Raw genomic sequence first — 25,539 nt, 5'->3', positions numbered from 1 at the left:
GACCCCGATTGGTTGGGTGAGGGCTAAGGTCAAGTTACACAAAATGGAGTATAACTCCACCCTGCCCCACAGTGGAATGAGTTTATTCATCCTGCCCTGCCCTCTTATGTACAGCCCCTTGAGTGTGTCTCTTACGGATGTGAAGATTTATAATCCAGGATGGTCTCACTCTGACCACTGGGTACACTGGCTTTTGATTCTCCAAGGAGGTGCAAGGTCAGCCACTGTCTGGGGCGACCCAGCAGGAGCTACAGAGACATCTGCAGATTCCTCCTCTTTGTATGGGGTTTGGAAATGCCCAGACGAAGCCCAGCTATGAAGCAAGGCAGCTGCTGCTGCTTCCAGGCTGTGGGCCTTCTTTTGGATTAGCTGGAGCTCTCTGACCCAGCTGCAGTTTATTTTAGGCAAAAGGAAAGGCCACTCATATGCAAAAGCCACTGCACACAGCTTGGGTGTGGTTGTAAATTGGGTGGGGCAGGGTCTCTGGGAATCATCAGGGTGGAGCAAACAGTGATGGCTGCCCTGAACCGGAGAAGTCCCCGGTTCTCCAAGTCCTGGGCCCTTGTGCAGGAACAATGATTGCTGCGAGCATCTCTAAGAGTAAGCTGCCCTCGCATTCCAGTCCCGATGCCAGTCAGTCCAGTTTCTCCCCGTATGTGCCTGGGTCCCCTGGAGTCTTGCCTGGAACTGGAATTCAGAGCAAGCAGGAACTTGTATCACCCTCCCAGTTTAAAAAGCAGCACATCCAGGTGCTAGCACTTTCTGCATCAATGAACCTCTTACCAGTCTCAATGAGTTTTCTTCACCTCTCTAGTTGTGGAAGTTCCTCGTAGCCAGTTTTCCTGCAGTTCTGGGTGGTAGTTGTCCTGCTGTTTAGTTGTGTTTCTGATGTGGTTGTGAGAGGCAGCAAGTGTAGGTGATTATCTATGCCATCATCTTGGTTTCTTCAAGTGTCAAAACTTCTTTTAATTTTTAAAAAAATTATCACCAAGGATATATTTATTAATTATTTGATGATTGAGAGAGAGAGAGAGAGAGAGAGAGAGAGAGAGAGAGAGAGAGAAAGAGAGATGTGAGAGAGAAACATTGATGGGTTGCTTCTGACTGGACTCCTGGAATCAAACCTGAAACCTTCTTGGTGTATGAGACGATGCTCCAACCAACTGAGTCACCCAGCCAGGGCAAGACTTGTTTTAATTTTTAAATAAACAGTGACAATGATTTGCTAAGTTATAATAAAGCTAAGAACCAATGATAAAGATTAGAGGAGATTAGGCCTAACGTTGTCCCCTTAATTGCAGGGATTCTTAACTTGGAAGGGGGCTGTCCATGGATAGAATTTGGGAGGTACATGAACTTGGATAGGATAAAAAAAATCACATCTTTATTTCCACTAACCTCCGCCTGAAATATAGCCTTTGCTCCATGAAGAGTTCCCCGGCCTTAGCTGTGCCTGTGAGCATCACCCACTAGGATCACAGACTTTCTTGTCACGTTATGGGCATGTGGCCAGCAGTCCCAGTTTGCGAAGGAATGAGGGGGCTTCCAGAACACGGGATTTTCACTGCTAAGATGGGAACATAGGGGGCAAACCAGGACAAGTTGGACATCCCTGTCCCAGGTGAAATCCCTTACATGAATTATTATGCAAATATGGTAGTAGGTCCACCAGATCTTACTTAGTGCATTTAAAAACATCTAATGGGTGTAGAGCTGTTTTGATAGCTATATTTTAGCATTTGTTTTCCTGTGTAACCGCTATTTATTTTATGTACTCAAGAACATTATTCTGAGTCCTGGGCCATGTCTGAGGGCCTAGCCAGTGAGAGGAGAGGGCGGTGGGGGAGCCACCCGCCACCCGAGCGGGGACTGGCAGGGGCCGAGAGCGAGCCAGCAAGTGGGGTGGGATGTGAGGCGAGGCCCAGCCAGGAGCTGGCGACAACAGGACCTGGAGCAGCAGCTGCAGCGGGCTGGCTGGCCAAGCAGTCGGAGCGCTGCAACAAGGCCTCCTCCATGAAGGCAGTGACAGAGCTCAATGAAACTCTCCAGGAAGATGGGAACCTAAGGCCTATAACAATGTGGTTGGTGCCAGGCGATCTTCCTGGAGGATCATCCGCAGCATTGAACTGAAAACCATGGCCGATGGGAATGCAAAGAAGGTGGAGAAAGGTAATGCTTACTTCGAGAGGACTGAGAAGGAGCGGGAAACAGTGTGCAATGAGGACAAGCGCCTCCTCAAGAAGTGCAATGATTTCCAGGTATGTTACCTCAAAATGAGAGGCCATCATCACCACTTCTTGGCAGAGGAAGCTTCTGGGGAGAAGAAAAACATGTAGTCAAAGCTTCTGAGGTGGCCTACAAGGAAGTTGTTGAAATCAGCAAAGAGCACAGGCAGCCAATGCACCCAATGGGACTGGCCTGGTCCTCATCTTCTTCATGTTACAAGATCCCAGCATGCACCGGAGTGGGCCTGCCCCTTAGCCAAACAGGTCTTCCAGGATGCCATAGCTGAGCTGGACACATTAAACGAGCTCATCATGCTGTTGCGAGACAACCCCACCCAGTGCGGGACGGGCTTACTGGATGAAGAAGCCCGAGAAGGCAACCAAAGAGCCTTTGAGTCCCTGGCTCTTCCTTTACCCACCAGCCCCCATCATCACTGACTCTTCCTAGCCCAAATCACTAGGTATCTAGTGCTAAACCTATCTGTATTGGCAGCACAGCTACTCAGATCTGCTCCCTATCCCAGTTTCTCTGAGCTCCTGACCCCAAGTGGAAGTGACACACAGGTGTGAGGCGGGAGGGAGGATCAGGTATTCACACTCGAGGGGAAACCAGATGGAAGGAGAACCAATGGAGGGAAAGCCAAAACAGCACATGTGTGATTCAGATAGGGCATCCAGTTCTCAAAGGATCCAGCAAGGTCTCTGAACAGGGCAAGCAGGTCAAGGTAAGACAGAGAGAGATGTAATATGGGCAGTTCAGATGCTGAGGCTCAAATGAAGGTCTCCATTTTTCAAGGCCTGGTATTTACACTCCCCAGACTTGCCAAAGACTTAGCTCATAGCAGGCAAGGGTGTGTTCTTACCAGTCTGCATAACTTGGCTGTGAGATGGGGAAGGAACAGCTGGGGCTACCTCTGCTGGACAGACTGAGAAATTAGGAGAAATGCCTTCTTTGGGCAAGGGGTCAAGTTTCCACCAGGGGGATGAGAGTTGTTGAGCTAGTCTGTATGATGAGCAATTTGTAATCTAGTAGAAACGGTAATCACTAAACTTGTCACAAAGCAATTTGTCAGGACATTCATTCACCCATTCATCAAAGACACATAGCTTTTGTTGAAGAACCCTTGGTATTTAATGTGAGTGAAGGGGGCTGAATTTCTGCCACATATGGGTAACGTGTCTGTTCACCTAAAGTTCCATCAGCTCTTGATACCATTTGATCTTCTAGTATTACATATCACAGAACAGGCTAGCAGGTTTTAAACTCAAGGAGTCTGTGGTTAAGTAGTATTGCTGTGGTCTCCTTTTTAAAGGCCAAGAGTGTCACATTACATTTTTCAGCTTCCATGGACTGTGTGCCCAGGAACACCTTTGGGCCAAATGTTTACAAACACGGTTGACCTGAGGCTATTAGTGCTTATGAACATTTCCCAGGAACACCTGTGACAAAAACAAGTGGGCAGAAGTGTTCATATAACAAATTAAATCCCAAACAATACCTAAACCTCCCCCTACTCTCTCATCATTTCTATTATTAGGTAGGTAGTTCTACACTTTAAAAAAAAAAAAGCTTCACTGAGATATAATTCACATGCCATGAGATTCACCATTTCAAAGTTTACAGTTCAGTGATATTAGCATATTCATAAAGTTGTTCATTGATTACAAAATATCTTTACCACACCAGAAAGAAACCCCATCTCCATTAGCAGCCGATTGTTGTTCCCATACCTCTCTCCAACTTCTGGCAACCATGAATCTACTTTCTGTCTGGGTTTACCCAACCTGAGTATTTCATTTAAAGTGAATCATATAATATTTACCTCATTGTGTCTGGTTTATTTCATTCCGCATCACATTTGTAACGTCCATCCGTGTTGAAGCATGGATCAGAATTTCATCCAGCCTCATTATGGTTGAATACTGTTGTGTAGTCTACACTCTTCACCCTGAAGGACACATATGCTCTTCCATTTGATGTTGTGGTTTTATCACACACTAGGAGATACTGAATAAGACATTGTTTCTGTTTAGTTATTCATCATGTGATTATGCCAAAGGTAGGATGGTGGTTTTCTGTGGACATTTTCTATAACTTGGATGAACAGAGCCGAACAGCCGTCCTGATGTATTCATGGAGATCATTTCCTAGCATGTTCTGGGGAAGGTAGCAGCTAAAGCTGGTGGGTATTAGATGTGTAGCAGAGTCACAATGGGCCTCTTCTATGGGTGGGAGAGAAAAATCTTGCTCCTTTGGAAATATGCTATATCTTAATTAGAATGGTGGTGACATTGGTTATTTGTGCCTTTGTAAAAATTGGTCAAAATTTACAATTAAAATGGATGTCTTTTATGTAACTAAATTTACCTTGATAATGTTTAAATTTAAAATATATACTTTAAACATATCCACCTTGATGTTGTCAAAATAAAAATACAAAGAATATTAGAAATAAAAAAAAAAAGAAGAAAAAAGAAAAAGAAAAATCTTGCTCCTAAAATCCTCAAGGCTAAGAATGATCTCTGACAGACTTTATGGGGGTGTGAAGGGGATCTGGACTTGCCTGAGCATGAAACTATTTATCATTCTTTTCTTCATTCTTCAGAGGGCGGAATAAAAGGAGATTCAGAGACATGCAAGAGAACGGGGGAAACAGGCATTAGCTAGAAAAAGAAATCTCCTTCTTCATTGGGTTCTCTAGTCTGTGTCTCTACCATGGGCATGGAGACTGGATGTCTTGTGGAGGGCCTGGGATCTGTGAGGCTCTCCCTATATGTTAGAGTTGGCACCTTGGGAAGGTGAACCAGGGCCATAGAGAAACCTGAGTGGACACATTCCATGTGGGCAGCTACTGAGTAGGGCGATAGGCATGCCTAGCATTCGGAATTTGGCAGCGTGATAGGATCTTGCCAGCGTTCTATAGCACCCATGGAGTTACAGCTAACACTCAGTTTTATGTTAATGAACTCAATCAGTGTAACTCAAATGCCAGGTGTGTTTGCAGAGTATTGTGTGTAGGAGGCACATTATCTGGCTTAGGGTTTTAGATCTTCCTTTGTAGGAGCCAAAATAAACAAATTTGCTCATGAAACTCTTCATTTTGTGCCAGGCATGGGGGTGATGGCTCGATTTCAGTTGCTGGATCCAGAATGAAGCATTTCTGTTTGCTCTACAATGGGCACTGAGTAGGCACCTTTGACAATCCTAATTGGAGTGATGATGGGCAATAGTCCAGTCTGTTGAGGACACAATAATCCAGATGACATTTTTATTAGGAGAATCCTGTCAGTGTGTGAATATGGGGCCTCCACAAGGCATTCACAGTTTTGGTAATACCTTTGAACTTGGTTGAGAGTGGCACTGGCACACCATTCCTGGAAAGATGGTATTATGGGCTGAATTGTGTTCCCACACAATTCCTATGTTCCCAATACCTCAAAAGGACTATTTGGAAATAGGACCTTTAATGAGTTAAAGTTAAAATGGGCTGTTAGGATGGACCTTAAGCCACTATGATGGGTGATGTTCTTACAAAAAGACTAGAGGTCCATTGCATGATATGCATGCAATAATAGGCCTTTCTTCCCCTAGCTTCACTCCCAGCTGCCTGGGAGCCAGCAAGTCCTCGCACTACTCCTGTAGCTCCCTCTGCTGCAACCCCCCACTGCCTCATAGCAGGCCGCCCGCCCCTCCTGGCCAATAGTGCCTGCAATCCAAACCAATCCGCCATCTTTGTTGGGTTAGTTTGCATACTCACTCTGATTGGCTGTGGGTATATCAGAGGTACAGTCAATTTACATGTTTGTCTATTATTAGGTAAGATTAGGACATAGAGACAGAGGGAAGATCATGTGAAGACACAGGGAAGAAAATGGCCATCCACAAGCCCAGGAGAGAGGCCTCAGAAGACACCAATCCCGCAGACACCTTGATCTCATACTTCCAACCTCCACAATGGTGAGAAAATAAACCTGTTGTTTAAGCCACCCACTCTGTAGAAGATGGTATAATCAGCAAGAAAGGCAATGAAAATGGGGTCCTGTAAGTTTTCTAAAGTCATGGGGTCAATAAAGGTGTTAAGGATTAGAGTAACTGAAATTGATATCTTTGCCCAATACAACATTTGAGATAATGACTTTGTTTGCTTATTGTTAGTTTTTAGAGAGGGGAAGTGGGGAGGAAAGGGGCAGATCTGTCAGGACCATTAGGGAGAAAGGGCCCCGGCAGCAGGTGGGCCACACCCTAATGATTATAACTGTGAACTCCAAAGAAGAGGCTCATTTCAGCTCCTGTTTAATTATAGTCAGATATTAAACATTTATAAATTTTTTACAACAAATCAAGTACATGCAAAGTTACAAATATAGAAAATATAAAGTACATGCATATTTCAAAGACCACTTTGGATCCTTATACAAAACTATTCAGTGCACATGGTAAGCCTAAGGACCACGCAAAGGGTTTCCCACATATTTAGTACCTTACAAAACAGGTAATGCATTAGATACTTCAGATGTTAAGTGATCTAACAAAAATTTCTTATATGCAATATATATTCACATATATATATTACATAGAATACCCGCATAGTAAGCCAATAACATTGCAGAATAGTAATATAGATCTGCTAGGCAATAATATTGAATGATCCAGGGAATAATTTTACCTTACTTAAATAACAGAAACAGAACTTCTTTTTCTACTCAGAATAGATCATATTTCTGTCATCTCTAACCTAAGATTTATTTCTTTGTGTATTCCTTATTTTTCAACTCAAAAGCCAATTACAGAGATGAAGGATTCAACCTAATTCTGGTTTTTGACAACTATGAGACAACAATGAAGAAACACAAGCATTTCTTTGTACACTTTATCATTTTCTTCATTACATCATCTTCTGTGATAATGGTGTTTTTACAGCTACAGTTTTCTCTATATTAATATCTCCTGGCTTCACCCAATGTCAAAATCATTCCTATTTCCAGGTAAATGAACAAAGAGATTTGTTCTTACTTAGTGTCCAGAAAGTAATCTATTCTTAACTGCCTTAATTATCTAGTTGATGTTGCTAATGGAATGCCACATGTAGGTACCCTCCAAAGACACCACTCCCAAATTTTGTATTTTTTAGTCCCAGAAGCCTTTCGTATCATGTTAGTTATGATCATTTCCTATGAAATGTCCTTTGCCCAGAAGTCTAATGTTGCACGAATATTTACTCTTGATGCAATAGCTGCTGTGTAGCCTATATTGTGAAATGCAAAAGAATGTCACAGTTCTCTGCAGACACAGGGCTGAGCCTGGGCCCAAGAGCTAAGAATTTCCAGTCCTGTTTCTTCAATGAGTATCCTTCCAAATTCGGCAGAAATACTATTTAAACAGGCAAATGCAGTCAGGTATGCTTAAAATGAATGAGAAAATGTGTCCAAACTGCTACAAAAGAATACTGGTAACTAAGACAGGGCATTAGTGTGCTGAGCTGTAGTGGGGCAAGGAGCTGGAGGAATCTAGGCAAAAGTATTCAGGGACTGTTTTTAGAATATGTTAGCCTCAGTGTTGCACTAGGCAAAAAATAAGCCCAGATCACGGAATGATTATTTGCTATCACACTTTCACCAGCCTGGCACTGACACTAGCCCATGAGGGACTCCATCAAAAGGGGCTTGAAAACATAGCGTGCCAGGCCTGCTCTACATTTCCCTGTGCCATCAATGCCAAGGGTATTAGATTACGGGTGACAAAGAGAGAAGCAAGAACGAGACACCACCACTAAAGGGCCGCAGGTAGACACCTTTTCCCCCCGCAAACAAAAAGCTGCCCTCACCCCACTATTAGGAAAATGAGGAAAGAGATGAGGAGGATCACAGGAGGGGAGGAGAAGAGGACCACGCTCGACCCTCTTTGGTAAGCTGCCTGGTACTCTTTCTGGTACTGGGTGGTGCACATCTCCTCCACCACACGCTCCATGATCTTGACGTCTGTCTCGGTGAAATTCTCCCCCTTGGTGGTGGTGGTGACCGTGTGCTGCTTGACTGTGATGTTGACGCAGTCACGCACGAAGTTGTTCTGGTTGCTGTACTGATTCACGGGCTTGTAGTACACTTGCTCGGGGAAACGGTTCATGTTTTCACGATAGTAACGGTCCTCATACTCATTGCCAAAATGCATGGCGGGCCTGCTCATGGCACTTCCCAGCATGTAGCCACCCAGGCCCCCCACCACTGCCCCGGCCGCGGCAGCTCCCGCCACATGCTTCATGTTGGTTTTTGGCTTATTTGGCTTGTTCCACTGATTGTGGCTGCCACCACCATGGGGCTGTCCCCAGCCTCCTCCACCACCATGGGGCTGTCCCCAACCTCCTCCACCACCATGGGGCTGACCCCACCCGCCACCATGGGGCTGACCCCAGCCTCCACCGCCCTGGGGCTGACCCCAGCCTCCACCGCCCTGGGGTGGGTAGCGGTTGCCTCCAGGACTTCCCTGCCCTGGGTACCGGCTTCCCCCGGTATTCCATCCTCCAGGCTTTGGTCGCTTCTTGCAGAGGCCCACGTCACTCCATGTGGCCACAAAGAGAAGCAGGATCCAGCCGCCTACAAGGCTTTTCACCATGATGACTTACTTATCTGCAAAATGAAGAGGGTGTCAGAGTATTAGGCCTGTTAAGAGCACTAATATTTGCTGCCTAACAAATGACTGCACAGCAGTGACATCAGCACCTCCGGCACATGCTCTTCACTCTCTGTACACCTTCAAAGCACCTCTGACAAAACTAACTGTAAGTAAAGGGTTAACACAATACTTTCTCCTTCCAGGGACAATTCAATTCTGACCTTAAGATCATTTCGGCTGTTTCTGGGAAATGTGATAAAGGTGGAGTGTCAGCCACATTGTTTATGAAAAAAATCATCTCTGATTTATAATAGAAATGCAACCGGACTGGGAAAACCTCTGAACACCTGGTGGGGTTGCCATCCGTTTGGGCTTTTGAGCAGTGGTCCTTGCACCTGGCACATCCTTGTGGGGACCCTGGAAGCTGTGCCCATTGGTCTGTTATAAGGGACATTGGCTCCTGTGGGGCCTGGGGCTTCTATGCCAAGGAGACCCTGTTATCCACTAATATGGGTCTCATGCCCGTAAACCTGAGCAGTCACTTTGGGGTCTGGGGGTGGAGGCAAGTCCCGGGCTGCTGAGTAGACCACTGTACAACCCTGGTGCGGCCCCTATAGAAGTCTTGTGAGTCCAATGTCTCATTAGGAAGCCCCCAGGTGGGTGCTACTGTGGTGAAACGCAGTTGGTTTCTGCCTTTTCTCCCCTGTTAGGAATATAAGCAGGAACGAAATCTCTTGTTTGCTGCTATTTTCTCTGGGGCCAGGGCAGTGCCTGGCACAGAGCAGGCACACAATAGATACTTGTTAAGTGCAGGAATTAATATCCCCTGAACATATAAATGCCAACAAGAATTTCCTTAAAGGAAAACTTTTTATTTTTTGAAACAGGAAACAAGCCCACTTGTAAATTCATCTTTCTCTCTATACATGGACAGAAGATGGAGCTGCTGAAAGTGGGGTAAAGAAGGCTGTGCTCACAAGATATGCAATCACTCACTGGCTGAATAAGTTTAGTTCAGCAGGTAATGGTTTATGAGTGACCTATTTTCTTCTAATTTTTGGTTCAAGAGAAACATGTCTTATATAAAAGGGCTTAAGAGACAACCCAAATATCTTGGGTGATAATTTATGCCCCTTTGGAGAATGTAAATTCATCAAATTTAAAAAATCTCCTTTCAGACAAAAGATTTCATTTATCAGGTCCATGGGCAGAGCTCTAAAGCATACAGTAGAATGATTATTAAGCAGTTTCTACTGTATCTCACGTCAAACCATATGCTCTTTAATATTAGGTACCATAAAACCAAAAGTGGCATATGCTGTAATGCTTTTGTTACTCTTCTCTCCAGCACCGTTTATCTTCAAATAAAAGTGGCATCAAAGACTAGAAAATGATTTTTCATAATCTTCAGAGAAGAAGGATGAAACAAATAAATGAATTACATCCTGTTTATGTTTTTACTATCATTAAAATATTAAATATTTTGGAAGTCAAAAATAAACAAAAGTAAGTCTGGAAAGTTATGAGCCAAGTTAAACTCTTAGATCCTGCCAATGTAGGATTTTTGGAGGCACTTGGGTAAGGATCTGAGGGGAAGGATTCTGGCACATGATCTGCTCTCCATTTGCTCATGCACCAGGCCCCAGGCCTTCATGCTGTCTGTCCTTCTGCACAAATACCTCGGGGAACTAAACTAGGGGATTATCACCCTCAGTCAATAATGCCCAACCAACAGGAGTTTTGTGTCAATGTCAACAACTATGTCATTCATTCCCATGAGCCAAACTCAGACAACACCCTAGAGCTATTCTTAAACTCTCTCTTTCTCAGAGCACACACTGACTCTATCAGCAAATCTTATTAGTCTATCTTGAAAACAAATCCTAATTCCTGAAACCTGTCACACTTTCCAACACTACCATCCTAGTTGAAGTCTTTTCCATCTCTTCTGGCCAGAGTCTTTACAGCCTCCAACCAGCTCCCCCCTTCTGCCCAGGTTCCCATTGTGTGTTCTCCACTCTGTGGCCCGAGAGCCTTTTCATATTCAGGTCACACCAGCTACGCCTTTGTACTCAGGATAAAACCCAAATCCTGACCATGCCAGGCAGGCCCCACACAACCTTTCCACTTTCTCATAGCTGGCAATACTTTCGTATCCTGGGACATTTGTACCTGCTGCTCCTAGGGCCTGGAAGCTTCTTCCTCCAGTTCCTCTTATGGCTCTGGTTTTGCTATGATGGCACCTCAACATGGTGTCCACGCCACCCTACATAAGTCAGCACCCTGTCATCTCTCTCACTCTGCTTCACTTTTCTCCAAGGCAGCAATGCTACTCAACATCTATTATTTACTGTTTGTTATTGTTCATCTTCTCCAGGACAGGAGTTTTGTGCACAGCAATATCCCTAGTGCCTAGATGTCATGTCCAACTCAAAGACATACAAAATAAATGCTGAATGAATTAATGAATGTGAAAACATCTATGATAAGGCATACAAGCTAAGCTAAAAATTAAATTGCTACCTACAGTAAACCATATTTATAAATTTACAAAACATATTCTTTTTGCAATGGCCAACTGTCTAGCATCTTCAACTCAGTTAAATAACCATTTAGTTCATGTACCAGCCACCATGGCAGACTCTGACTAGGTGGAGATGTCACTTGAAATTATTGAGAAGGGAGGCAGAGTAGACTGCAAGGGGAGTAGCACAGTCTAGTGTTGATCATGCCTTGTTCAAGGTTGTAAGAGTTGCAGCTCTGTAAGCTCAACTACACAGATAAGCAGGTGATGACATCACATCGTAAAGGAGGCACAGAGAGGGAGCCAGATGCAGGAGGTGGATGGGGCCACAAAGCATTCAGAGTGGAGACAGGTGGTGAGAGAGAAGACAGGCAGGTCTGGAGATGACAGGGTTTCATGGAAGTGAAGCTTCAATATGCAGTGGAGAGGGAGGCAGAGGTCAGGTAACAAAGGGCCTCCTAGCTCAAGGTGAGCAGCATCCTGACTTGCCTGGGAGAGTTTACACCTGTTGTTCCTGCACTAATATTAACAGAGCCCTTTTCATTCTCAAGAGTGTCCCAGTTCGAATGCTAGGTTATACAGTCAGCCCAATTACAAGGCAAGTCAAGTAGTCTGGACTTGATCCTGAAGGCAGTGGGGAACCACAAAAGAGTTTGGGGTTTTCTTTTTCTTTTTACAGAGAGGAAGGGAGAGAAATAGAGAGCTAGTAACTTCGATGAGAGAGAAACATCGACCAGCCGCCTCCGTGCCCGCAGCCAACGTACATGCCCTTGACCGGAATCGAACCCGGGACCTTTCAGTCCGCAGACGGACGCTCTACCACTGAGCCAAACCGATTTCGGCAAGGGGTTTTCTTTTAGAAAGAACATTGTGGAGAATAAAATGGAGATTCTGTGTGTGTGTGTGTGTGTGTGTGTGTGCGCGCGCACACACAGAAACTACTGTGTTTCCCCGAAAATAAGACATCCTCTGAAAATAAGACCTACTTACAGGTTTCCTTCTGAGTAAAATATAAGGCATCCCCCCAAAATAAGGTCCCCCCTCCCCCCAGGCTAAACATGAGAGATTTGGTCCACTGATTCTGAAAGAAATGGAGTCACAAGAAATTCACCAGGAAATTCAGGAATTGGATTGTTATGATGATGCTCCAGAAGATGATGACATGATTGTCATTGAATAAATGAGTAAATTCTTGATACTGTAGGATTCAGTTTGTCTGGTTTGTGTTGACAACAACCGTGCTACCGTACTGTATACAGGTAATAAATTTCCTTTATTTTCATTTAACAATAAATGTGTACCATATTCTTCTTGATGGAAAAATAAGACATCCCCTGAAAATAAGACCTAGCGCATCTTTGGGAGCAAAAATTAATATAAGACACAGTCTTATTTTCGGGGAAACAGGGTAGTTAGAAGGGTACTGCAATGACTCAATGACTGAGATAGAAGAAGATGATGGCCTTGGCCAAGGAGTGCAGGGTAATGGATGGTTCCACTTAGATGGAAGCTTCTGGAGAGCTTAGTGTTTGATGTGGAAAGTGAGAGACTGGAAGAATTGAGGTTTCTGGATTGGGCAGTTATGTGGACAGAATGCAGAAGACAGAGCAGGTCTGGAGGGAGATTACTGAAGGGCGTGGCTTTGGCAATGCTGTCATCAAGCTACATGGGACAAGAGATAGCAGTTTGGTGAGTCTAGAGTAGAAGAATGACCATGGACTGGATGGAGATAAAGGCAATAGGGCACCAGAGACATGGCATGTGTTGCTGATTAGTACTTTAAAATTGGATGCTGAGTAAAGTTGAGTAGAATATTCAGTATGTTATTATGGTCACATTATTGAATCATTCATACTATATAATAAAAGCCTAATATGCTAAGTGTCCGGTTGTCCGTTCAACCAATTAAAGTGTAATATGCTAATGATATGCTAAGGCCTCTCAACTACTTGCTAAGATGTGCATTGACCATCAAGGGGCAGATAGTTGACTGGTCAACAGGTTGCTATGATGTGCACTGACCACCAGGCGGCAGACACTCTGCTCATTTTAGCTTGCTGCTGAGATCTGCCTAATTGGGACTAAGTGAGATGGGATGGACACACCCTGGAGCCCTCCCATAGTCCCTCCCTGGCTGACCAACCTCATATGTCCCTCTCCAGCCCTGATTGTGCACTGATGGGAACCCTTGACTTGGCCTGCACCCTCACACAATCCAGGACCCCTCAGGGGATATCGAAGAGCGGGTTTCAGCCTGATCCTGCAGGCCCAGCCAAGAGACCCCACTGGTGCACGAATTCGTGCACTGGGCCTCTAGTTGAATATATTAAGACTAGATCATTTTAAAATCAGTTGAGAACGAAAGTAACATTTAATTATGAAAAGCATTAAAAATAACAACTACATTTTCAAGTAGAGAACCATTTCTAAGGATAAAAGGGACTCAAAAGTTACATAAGACCTTGAAGAATCTCTATTTGTGATAAAATAAGAAAGATCTTATAGTATTTAACCCAAACCTCTTAGTCTACATATTAGACCACCAAGATACAGAAAGGTCAAGAGTTGGCTAGTGAACTTACTGGGAACAAAGACTAGGTTTCTGAATCCTTGGCTGTGCTATGACACTAATCATCCAAGATACTCTCTGTGAAGGTTGTGGCCCAAGCCTCTGGTACATTTAAGACAATAAGTATTTGATAAAAGTCAATACCTATTTATCACTAAGAAAATTTCTACTCAGCAGAGTAGGAATAGGAGGGAACTCACCTAACTTGATAAAGGTTATGTAACAAAAACAGCAAACATAATGGGTAACCTCTGAGTATATTCACTTTAAATTGGAAATAAGACAAGGATGTCCATTATCTTAGGACACATGCAAAGACAAAGAAGTAATTAGTGTTAAGAAATGCAAAAACAACCCAAAAAACTCCAGCGTCATTATTTGCAATTAATGTAATCATATACATAGAAAATCCACCAGATTCAACAGAGGTAATGAGATACACACAAGATCTCAGCAAGGTTATGGAATACAAAATTGCATATAAATATCAACAGTATTTAAAACCAACAGAGAATTTATTTCTAGAACCAATAAGGAATTCATTCACAGTAATAAGGGACAGAAATTCCAATAGAAAAATGGACTAAATATATAAAATGATAATTTACAGAAGATGGAAAACCAAAGAGTATAACAAGATGTTAAAAAAATTAAGAATCAGATAAAATTAGACAATATATATATCTCAGCCAAAAGAAAAGAAAAAAAAAAAGAGAGGGCAGGCATATGAGAATGACTATGTGTGGCCTGGCCAGTGTCACTCAGTGGTTGAGTTTCAACCTATGAATCAGGAGGTCACAGTTCGATTCCTGGTCAGGGTACATGCCCATGTTGTGGGCTCCATCCCCAGTGAGGGGTGTGCAGGAGGCAGCCTATTAATGACTCTCATCATTGATGTTTCTCTCTCTTTTTGCCTTCCTCTGTAAAATCAATCTAAATATATTTAAAAAAATCTGTCAGATGAATTGCCTTTCTATTAAAAAATAATTTACAAATATCGACTTTAGAATTAACTCATTCAATAAGTATTTATGGAATAAGTAGTATGTGCCAGTTTTAAGAGAAATAGAAAACTTGAATTGATCAATAATCATAGAAAAAATGGAGGAAAAATGTCAAAAATTAAATATGATTACTTATTATTTTTTTTTTTTTGGTTTTTTTTAAAATATATTTTATTGATTTTGTACAGAGAGGAAGGGAGAGAGATAGAGAGTTAGAAACATCAACGAGAGAGAGTCATCTATCAGCTGCCTCTTGCACACACCCCCACTGGGGATGTGCCCACAACCAAGGTACATGCCCTTGACTGGAATCGAACCCAGGACCTTTCAGTCCCCAAGCTGACGCTATATCCATTGAGCCAAACCAGTCCCGGCAAATATGATTACTTATTGATTCTTTCAATAAATATGTCTTATAAGAATATTCTAAAGTACTAGCACTGTGCAAGGAGCTGAGGACAGAATGGTGCGTAAAATATTTAGCTTAGTGGGTTTAAGGACCAAAAAGGAGGTGCATCTGGAGCTGATGGGACTGGAGTGGATACGCCATAGAGAAAATTTCCATTTCATTTTGAATGCAGTGGGGAACCATTAAAGGGCCTTAGAAGAGTAACATAGGGCTGTTTTTTAAAAGATTACCCTGATTGTTGCGTAAAGAAAATTTAGGGAGCAAGCAAGGAAATGGTGAGACCAGGTAGGAAAAATTAAGGAAGATGGCAGTGTGGCCCGGGATGGTGACCAGATTGCTGAGGAACTACACGTAAATGAGACACATTTTGAACCAGTTAAGACTTGCTGATAGAGTGGATGAAGAAGTGAGAGTTAACTAAGTTTGTGTTTTTTTGTCCAGGCCCATGGTGGCAATAAATTAGAGGAAACTGGTGGAGGGCCATGTTTGGGAGAGAAAACTAAGAATTTTAGTTGGAACACATTAATTCTGCTCCATCTATGAGATGCTCAAGTGGAAGTATGAATTGGGGCAATTGTTAAAAGAATCTGGAACTTAGTAGAGATAAGCATTTGGGCATCTTCAACTGAGAAGCAATGTTAATAGAAAACATGAATTGATCAATAATGAAGCCAAAGGGATAAAGGTCAAGATTCAAACCCCAGTATTTCGGTGGATCTCGCTCTCAGTTACCCAGCTCCCACAACATGGGTGACAAAACCTAAAAGAAAATACCACTAAACTGATTTCAACATTTTAGTAAAAGAAGGATATACTGTGACCAATAAGGTTTATTTAAGGAATATAAGGATGGTTCAAAACCAGAAAATCTATTAATAGGTTAAGAGGGGGAAAAAAAGATTATCTGCAAATGTTGAAAAGTTTTTAATTAAAATCAACATTCATTCCTGATTTTTTAAGTTGAAGTTGTTAAAATAGTTTCTACAGAACTAGAAGGTAGTACCTTTCCATCATTAAGAATCACTATAATGACATACAGCCCACACCTTATCTTAATTAAAAAGAAAAAGCATTCTCATTAATGTAGTGAACAAGATAAAAATGCAAGCAATCACTGTTGTTATAGAAGTTTTAACCAGGCGTGATTTTCTACCTGGAAAATCAACCCAAAACTTCTCATAATACACAAGTGAGCCTATTAGGGTGGCAGTTTTTGAAATCAATATATAACAAAAGAGTCCCCAAATTAATTGGAATTAAGTTAGAAGATTTAGTATGGAAAAAACAATCCACCCATAATGGCTATATATAAAATAAATTAAGTACTTTTATGAGGAATGTGATAAAATTTTAATTGAAGACAAAGGAAGACTAGAAAAAAGAGAAAGACATGAAGTTTTTGGTTGGGAAAACCAATACTGAAAAATACCACTTCATTTCAAAATAATCCAGAAAATTAACATAGTTTTAGTCAGAATTCAAAGGGGATTTCAAAGAACATGAGGAAATGATATTCAAAATTAAGAAGACTGAAGAAACTGAAACTATTGAACAGAAAAAAAATCTAGGGCACATTTAGCCTGCCAGGTGTTAGAATGCATTGCAAAGCTACACTAAATAAGATCACAAGGCATTGGCACATGAGCAGAATGGCAGAGCAATGGAACTACAGAAGGTTAAAAAAAAAAAAATCCATAGATTACCCCAGTCATCCAATTCCTGTGTGTACAAGGAGTCAGAGCCGTAGGAACGTGCCTACTGGTTGTACGCCAGGGGCCAAATTTCTGATACTCACAACATGTTACAACGTGAAACTTAGTTAAATTGGGAAGTGGCACCAAACAGTGTCCCCACCATTCCCCACCCTGCGGAAATTTCCTGAGCTACTAAGTAGAACTCATGTCATACAGTAGTCCCTCCTTCCCTGTGGGGAATTCATTCTAAGACTCCTAGTGGATGCCTGAAACTATGGATAGTACTGAAACTTATATATACTATTTTTTTTCTATATAGTATGCTTATCTCTATGGTAAGTTTGATTTATAAAATAGGCACACTAAGAGACCAATAACAGCTGATAATAAAACAGAACGATTATAACAATATACTGTAATAGAAGTTATATAAATAACATCCTTGCCCTAGCCGGTTTGACTCAGTGGTTACAGCATCAGCCAGAGAACAGAAGGGTCCAGGGCTTGATTCCAGTCAAGGGCATGTACCTTGGGTGCAGACTCGATCCCCAGTGCTGGTCAGGGTACATGTCTCTCTCACACTGATGCTTTTCTCTCTCTTTCTCTCCCTTTCCCTTCTACTCTCTAAAAATCAATGGGGGAAAAACAAAATCCTCGGGTGAGGATTAACAACAAAAAATATATATTTCACCCTTCATGATGTGAGATGATACAATGCCTAAGTGACCGATGAAGTGAGGTACTCAGACCTGTGTTCAATTTAAAACTCATGACTTGCTTATTTCTGGGATTTTTCCATGTAATATTTTCAAACTGAGGTTTACCATGGGTAACTCAAACTGCAGGAAGTAAAACCATGGATAAAAGGGGACTACTGTATTTTAATTTTTTTGAGGTCATTGCCCTTTACAGAATCTGATACAAGCTATACCAAATTTTGCAAAGTATTTTGGGCTTTTCACTACTCTGAAGCCCAGTTCTGGATTGAACAGGGCAAAGGACCCCAACCTGATCTATCTCAGAATTACTTCAACAGCTTTTAAAAAGCAACATTGCTGGAGCCTATTCCAGGCCAGCAGCCAGGGAGTTTCTAGTGATGGGATTTGGGGCTTTTTATAATAAAACTTCCCTGGGAATTGCACTCCTAGCCAGGCTTCGTAGCTAGGTCCTCAGAAGCCCAACACTTAACATTATAATGCTCTTCATAAAAGGGCACACCTCCCTTGATGTGATCACACAATAAAATGGCAGTAGTAAGTAGAAAACCAGAAGTAAAAAGAAAACCAGAACAAATTGAGAAAAAAAATTCCCCCACTGTAGGAATTGCTGCACACACTATTTACTCAAGGATGACTTTGTAATGCTGTAGCCGTCACCTCATTAGATATAGGCATGCTCTGAATGTTTAATACACGGCAGTTCACGGCTGATATAGTTATCTTGGAAGAGGAAATCAGATTCGAAAAGGGAGAATGGGATGGGTAAATTAAAACTACAGCTTAGCAAAACTTTCCCCTCAAAACTTTTCATCAGTTGTTGATAGTCACCTTCATAGTTAATTTGGTGCAGAAATGTTTACGTTATTGTTTTATTTTTATATTTTCAGTTTTTTAAAGTTTATCTTTATTGTTCAAAGTATTACAGATGTCCCTCTTCTTCCCCCCCCCACCACCTCCCACTAACCCCCTCTCCCCCTGTCCCCCTCACTCCCCAGGCCTTCACAGCACTATAATTTTTTTTTTTTTTGAGAAAATTCTATACTGTTTTCCATGGGCTGCACCAATCTGCAGTCCCATTATCTACTTTCATCTAGTTCTTTAGCCCCAGACAAGTTACTTTTGTGGCCCTCTTTCTAATGACTTCACAATTTCTTCAAAATAAGTTTTCTGACTTGTAATCAGAAGATTATCACAATTTCTTCAAAATAAGTTTTTGACTTGTAACCAGAAGATTATTATTATTATTTTTAAATGGTTGCTGCCTTATATAATTCAGCATGATTCTAGAGAAAACTATGGCCTTTTCTCTGCAAAATCAAGTTGATTTTACAAGAAAGGATGATGCAGTAGGTGTGAGGTACATATACAAGTCTCCAGAGCGGGAGCTTGTGATCACAGCCTTTCCACACCCTATATTCTGAGACAACTGGGGACTTTCAACCATCATAAGACCAAAGACATTCCACAGGGTACATACATCTGTTGTAGCTCAGCTAAATTGGATCTGTGCCTCCAGGAAGACAATGCTTCTTCGGCTTGGCTGAAATTGTTCAGTTTTCAAACATATTCACAAGACCTTAAAAACAAAAAGAAAAAAACTGGAATTGATAAATAAATCTAAAATATGATCCCTTAAAAGAAAAGCTTAATATATAAATTTCCAAATCATCAATAAATCTACACTGAGTATCCAGATTATTATGATCTCTGAACGCATAATAATCTGGCTACTCAGCAGTGTGTATGTGTGCGTGTGTGTTGTGTGTGTGTGTGTGTGTGTGTGTGTATATATAGATAGTCAGTCTGGTGTATGAATTAATCCTGGAACATGGGTTAGGGTCCAGCCAGCATGGCAGGGGGACATGGGCAGTTGGCGGCCTGACTGCTGGTCAAACTCCTGGTGAAGGAGACAATTTACATATTAGCCTTTTATTATATAGGATATATGCTGAGTGGCCAATTATGCGTTCAGAGGTCATAATAATCTGGCCACTCAGTGTATTCCAGAAAAGAAAGGGAAAATATCTAATAAGAGAAATGAGGTCAGCTAAAAAAGCAAACATGACACTGAGCTCATTCTTTCACATGTAAAAAGCAAAGTCTATTTCATTTAAAAAATTATTTAGAAAAGCAAAACATCAACAAAATTAAATCACCTATAATTACTAAAAAGTTCTTGTTTTCGCTTTTCCTTTCAGATTTTGCACATATGCATCCATTATGAGTAACCTGCACTTGAACCTGTCAGTTTCTTCCCAAGTACCAACGGCTCTAAATTACGACTTTCGATGATTACATAAGTTCCTTTCTGTTAATATGCCATGATTTCTTAGCTACTGCTCTGCTGTTACACATTTTTAAAAAAATTTTATTGATATTTTACAGAAAGGGAGGGAGAAGGATAGAGAATTAGAAACATCGATTAGAGAGAGACACCAATCAGCTACCTCCTGCATGCTTCCTACTGCGGATGTGCCGGCAACCAAGGTACATGCCCTTGACAGGAATCGAACCCGGGACCAACAAAGCTCTATCCGCTGAGCCAAATTGGTTTCGGCTGCTGTTATACATTTAGATTGTTTCCCATTTTGTTCTAATTTGGTATAATTCTGCCCCAAATATGTGCTTGTTATTTTCTTGTTTGGCTTTCCATTGCCAAGTACATTCCTTGGAATGGGATTTCTGGGTCATGGCTTTTAACTTCTTAATGGATGACCCGATTGCTTTACAAAAAGTTTAACATACTGATTCAGAATGTCCCCAGTGGGGTGTGTGACTAAGAAAATAAATGTCTATATACCAGTGGGTCTGCTTTACATAGAAAGTTAAAGTAAATCTTTAACAGACTCTGGAAGTAGGTATCCTTTCCTCTATTTTATGAATGGACAAAAGAAGGATGAGGAAATTAGGTAACTGGCCCAGTCCTGAAGGTCCTTGCAGAACTATCTTTCCAACCTCAGAGCCCTGCCACCTCCCCAGATAACTAGAATATGCAAATTTCAGGGGTTGCTGTTAATATATAAAATAAAAACCCAGACTTGCTTTACTTTGTGTCTTATTCTGTAAATGATTCATCGTTTCACTATTTATCTGTTAAAATCTTGACATTTTCCTTTCACGAGTAGTAAAAACTTGCGTCAGGTACAAATAACACGTAAATCACATCCTAGCTCTGCTTTATTTCACTTTCCAGTTAGTTCTTGTTTTATTATAAGAGCCCCTCGGTGTTTGTGTAGGCAAAACTGTTTCTTTTCACTGCTTTTATCCCCCTTCAAATTTGAGCGAGTCGTTAATTTTTCCAGAAGTCTGACATTTTAATTCAATCTTCTGTTCCTACATTTCCTGATAATTTGATTTGTAAAAATCGTTAATCCTACGCTACCTGGAGTTTTTGTTTGTTTGTTTGTTTTGTTTTGTTTTCCAAGAAAGGGCAACATCTCAAATGCTCAGCTTGGGAGAACTGCGTATTAAACCGTGATGCTCTGCGTGCAGGGAGGGTAAGCATGATCAGGGGGTGAAGCTGCATTCTGCTCAGTACGAAGCTGGAGAAGAGGAAATGAAAAACAGCAGTGGCTTTGAGATGGTGAGGGTGGATGTGATGGCGGTGGGCTTACGATGCAAAAAAAAAAAAAAAATCTAAAAAAAAAAATCTGCTACAGCTTCCACAAAGAGTAAATGGAAAACAACAACACAAAAGGGGCAGTGATGCCAGATTTCTCCCCATTATTTAATACACAAACGTGGAGGTACCTCCAGCACAGATGGAGGAGGATGGCTCCGCGAGGGAGCCGCTGGGCCCAATCCCCCTCTCCCCCCAACCTTTTCCTCGGAGCCCCTCCAAATGGTGGCGTCCCCTCCTTCCAGAGGAGCAGGAGAGAAAGTGAAAAGCGAAGGCTGCGGCTGTGCCATCATAGGGGCGCGGGGGGCCGCCCGAGACCCCGCCCCTCCGGGGTCCGAGGCGGTCCCGGCGGTCCCGGGCGGCCAGAGCCCTACCGGCAGCCGCCTGTCTCCCCGGGGGCCGCCCGGGGCCGGGGGATGGCTGGGCCCGGCGCCTCGCGGGAGGAGCTCGGCGGCGGCAGGGGTTCCCCAGGAGCCCCCCTCCTCCACGCTGCGTGCCCCTGGGCATCGGGAAGGGCGGGCGGCGCCTGGCCCAGGGGCGCCCAGCTCGCACCCGGCCTCTGCCCACCATCGGGTGGCGCGCAGGCCGGAGCCCCCAGGAACCCTGCGCCTCTCCGGGTTCTCCCCGCCCAGGGTCCCGGGAGCCTCGGGCTCCCCGGCCACGTTAGCGCGCGGTGATGGGTGCCCCCACTTTCCCGGACCCGCAGCCCCTCGAGGCCCGCGACTCGCCATCCCGCTGCCGCCGTGGACACGCGTGTGAGTGCGTGTGTATGTGTGTATGGGGGGAAGGGTGATGGGGGTAGCGGTCAGACACCTCGGTGCCACCTCCATCCCCGCGGGGGGACCTGGCTAGCGCCCCCCCACCCCACCCCATCCCGAAGCGAAGGGCTGTCCGACCCAGAAAGGCACAACACGCTGCGTCACCAACACCCACCACCGCGCGCCCAGCAGGCCGGACGCGCCCGCGCCGCCCCGACCCTCCCCGCGTCAGGGTCGGCCTCGGGGGCCGGGTTCCCACTCCCGGGTCCGCAGCGGTCCGAGTCCCCCGTCCTCAGGCCCCGGCCCCCGGCCCCGGGCCCCAGACCCCGGCCCCCGCCGGGAGCGCAGAGGAAGCCGCGCTGTTACCTGCCTCGGAGGGAGAAGCGGCCGCGGCGCCGGCTGTCAGTGTCTGGCGCTGGGCGGGCGGCGCGGGCCGGGGACGCCGCGCGGGGGGCGGGGCGGGCGGCGGCGGCCAATCACCGCGCGGCTCGCTCGCACGCGGGCGCACCGGGGCCGCCGCCCGGTTCCCGAAATGATGCCGTTCGTTCTGCCGGCGCGTCTGAGTCACCGGGGAAAAAACGAGTCGAGATGCGTTTAAACACGTATGCCTGCTGACACCTCTCCCGGTGTCATCACAGCCAGATGTTGCTCATGGACGATAAAAAAAAAATAAAATAAAAAAAATCACATTTAAAGGGGAATTCGGCCCAAAGTTCCAACTCCCCCGTTACATAACGGAATACCCGAGAGAATGGAATGCTGGGAAATGAGAAAGGATTTTTCTGGAACTTGGGCCACCAGGCATTTCTGGGAAGGGGGAAAAAATGTCTGCTACCCTGATTGGGCCCAAGATTGACACATTTCCAAAGAAATCACTAAAATGCGAGGCCTAGGTAGGAGGCCTCTAGCCATCACCTGCTCCTTCATTTAGTCAGTTTCTGCTCCTTATTATATGTAAAGGAGGCGATTTAAAGGATGATATTCACGAATGAGAAAAAAATGTACTCCATGTAGCAAGTCCATTCTGCACGCTACAGAATGGTGTATTCTTGTTCATTATTCCCGCCAAGAAATTGGGGGTTTGTCTCACGAAAGGGGTGGTCAGAGATGAAGTGATAGAGGATGGGTGGTAGGGTTAGGGGGCCCATATAAACTATTATCCAAAATTGGGATGCCTTTGAGAGTGAAAGGAGCACCAAATTAAGCCGGGTCAAGGGGCATAAACCAGCACTGTCCCAGGGGAAAAAAAAAGGGGGGGGGGGACATCTAGTCCCCTCTTTATGGGCAAAAGTTTCCAAACAGGATTTGGATTAAATACTTGTATCCTGGGGCCATCACTCAAATAGGAGGCAATGAGTGGTGAGAGTAGGGAGAAGCCGGGAGAACTGTACTGAGTGGAGAGCTGTGAAACAGCTGAGGGTGATACTGACATGAGTGTGGGTGGGGCCCTGAAGGATCTGCTGGGAAGGGGAAATGAATGGTCTGGAAGATGTGGCCCCTGGAGGGAGATCATTCAGTAACAGAGAACTGGATTTTAGCTTCTTAGAAATGAGCGTTGGGCAGCAATGCCAGCCTTTTTCAATCCCAGCCTTATGTAATGAGTATGTTGACCGTACTTACAGAGCCTTACCTTCTTTCCTCAGAGATAGCTTATTGGGGAGGTGAAACGGGGCAATGTAGCATCTCTGAGTCTGGGGCCGGAGTGGGTAATCAGATCAGATTAGATAAGGGGCTGTCTCCCCCTGCCTGAAGGATCTCTGGAAAGCTTGGTTAGAAGATACGTGAACTCAGCTTTTTGATCATAGGAATCCTATGTCTACTGGCTGAATGCTCTGCTTCCTCCCCTCTTCCCTCCACCCCCCCTCCACCCCGAAGCGCGCGCGCACACACACACACACACACACACACACACACACACACACACACAATGGAACAGGCTAAAAAAGCAGAGAGAATTTTAAAAAGGTGGGGATGAAGAAACCAAAAGGGGTTGCCTTATGTCCTGTTCTGGCTGTGTAACCACCACCCCACAGAACAACCAACATTTTCCTTTGCCTGTGGATTGTGTAGGCCAGGGAGTCCGACAGGCACGGGGGCGGGGGGGGGGGGTCCTTGGCTCGGCCCTGTGATATCTGAAGACTCAAAATCTGAGGGTGACTTGAGAGCTGGGGGTCAGAATCACTTAAAGGCTCACTTGTGTGACTGACAGCTGGACTTGAGGATTAGCTGAGCTGATCAGAGTGCCTCCACATGGCTTCTCTGCGAGGCCTGGCTTCTTCCCTGCATGGTTGTCCCAGGTTTGAGGGATTCTTCCATGGCTTCTTAGGACTCCAAGGGCATGTTTCAGCAGACAAGATGGAAGCTACATGGCCACTTCCCACCTGGTCTGAGAAATCACATAATCTCACTTCCATTCTATACTATTGACCAAAGTAGTCATATGTCCACCCAGAATCAAGGGTAGGAGCTTTAGATCTCATCTCTCCATGGGAGGAATGCCAGAGAATTTGTGATTAACAAACAAACAAACCCTGCCATAATAGGGTTTAGCGGTCTGGCCTGCAGATTCATAGGGTCTTTCATTGACCTTATGGACAACACCAGGGTGGGCAACTCACAGAAGGAAGCTTTTGCAAATGGCCCTACAGCGTTCCTCATCCCAAGCCCATTTACAATCTCCTCTCCTGGTACCACACCACAATATCCCAGGATAAACGAGGAAGGCCATTTTCTGGACTTTTAGAATATGGTTGAGGGTTTGTCCTCTGGGGCTTGTCTGGTGGCCTTACGGACCCCTCTGTGCTACGTTTCACATTGAGCCATTCTTTGGAAGACTCCCTTCACATCCCCTGCATCCTGGCTCAAAGTTATTTGTCAACGTTACTTAGATCCTCCTCAGCAAAAATGAAAATGCTAAAGAAGTCAAACTCTAAATTTATCTTATTCACAGAAGAACTATTTCATTCAACAAATAGTTTATTGAGCACCAAGTGTGAATTAGATAGCTCAGTTCTGACCTCAGACATCAGAGGAAATGTAGGAAACCATATAGAAAGTGGCCAAGTCACAAGGTCCTAATAGCTATGACAAGGTGTTTAGATTTTAATTAAATGTGATAGGAAGCTCTTGATGCTTTAAGCAGGGAGGGAGGGACTGATCTGTCTAAAAGACCACTTTCAATGCTGTATGTGGCACAAATGGAAGCAGGAACTTGTAGGTGGCTTTTGCAGTGGTCCTGGGAGAGAATATCGTGGCTTCAACTGGAGTGGTGGTGGGTAGGTGGGGGATGGTGGTGGTGGATTCTGGGGATTCTGGAACTCAACGAGGAGAGTTTAGGGAGGGAAGACTGGTGCTGAAGATGTGCATTCAGTTGTATATGGATGGTTTTCAAAGTCATGGGCTTGGATG

At 44.0% G+C, this 25,539-nt stretch overlaps 1 protein-coding gene and 1 pseudogene across 2 annotated transcripts; one reads left to right on the top strand and one right to left on the bottom strand.

Annotated features, from left to right (window-relative positions):
• Window positions 1-1,869: 1,869 nt before the first annotated feature.
• On the top strand, window positions 1,870-2,663 carry LOC118708436 (annotated as a pseudogene).
• A 3,839-nt stretch (window positions 2,664-6,502) lies between these two features.
• LOC118707523 (prion protein) lies at window positions 6,503-22,607 on the bottom strand. Of its 2 annotated transcripts, XM_036417932.2 has the most exons (4): window positions 22,498-22,607; window positions 19,232-19,330; window positions 8,589-8,849; window positions 6,503-8,555 (listed from the first exon to the last, which is right to left on the bottom strand). In XM_036417932.2, exons 3-4 carry the CDS (start codon window positions 8,833-8,835, stop codon window positions 8,047-8,049), a joined length of 756 nt encoding a protein of 251 aa, XP_036273825.1. In that variant the 5' UTR covers window positions 8,836-8,849; window positions 19,232-19,330; window positions 22,498-22,607; the 3' UTR covers window positions 6,503-8,046. The 2 variants fall into 2 exon arrangements, with proteins under 2 accessions (XP_036273825.1, XP_036273824.1); XM_036417931.2 differs by having other exon boundaries at window positions 6,503-8,849; window positions 22,498-22,606.
• Between the last annotated feature and the right edge of the window lie 2,932 nt (window positions 22,608-25,539).

Source organism: Pipistrellus kuhlii, unplaced genomic scaffold (genome assembly GCF_014108245.1).
Source record: "Pipistrellus kuhlii isolate mPipKuh1 unplaced genomic scaffold, mPipKuh1.p scaffold_m20_p_6, whole genome shotgun sequence".
NCBI classification, from domain to species: Eukaryota; Metazoa; Chordata; class Mammalia; order Chiroptera; family Vespertilionidae; genus Pipistrellus; species Pipistrellus kuhlii.
The sequence above is the reverse complement of the archived record's forward strand: the minus strand, read 5'-3'. Positions and strand labels throughout refer to the sequence as shown.

Bases quoted from the DNA above. Each gene is read 5' to 3' on its own strand.
- LOC118707523 (XM_036417931.2), bottom strand. From the start codon at position 8,835: ATGGTGAAAAGCCTTGTAGGCGGCTGGATCCTGCTTCTCTTTGTGGCC.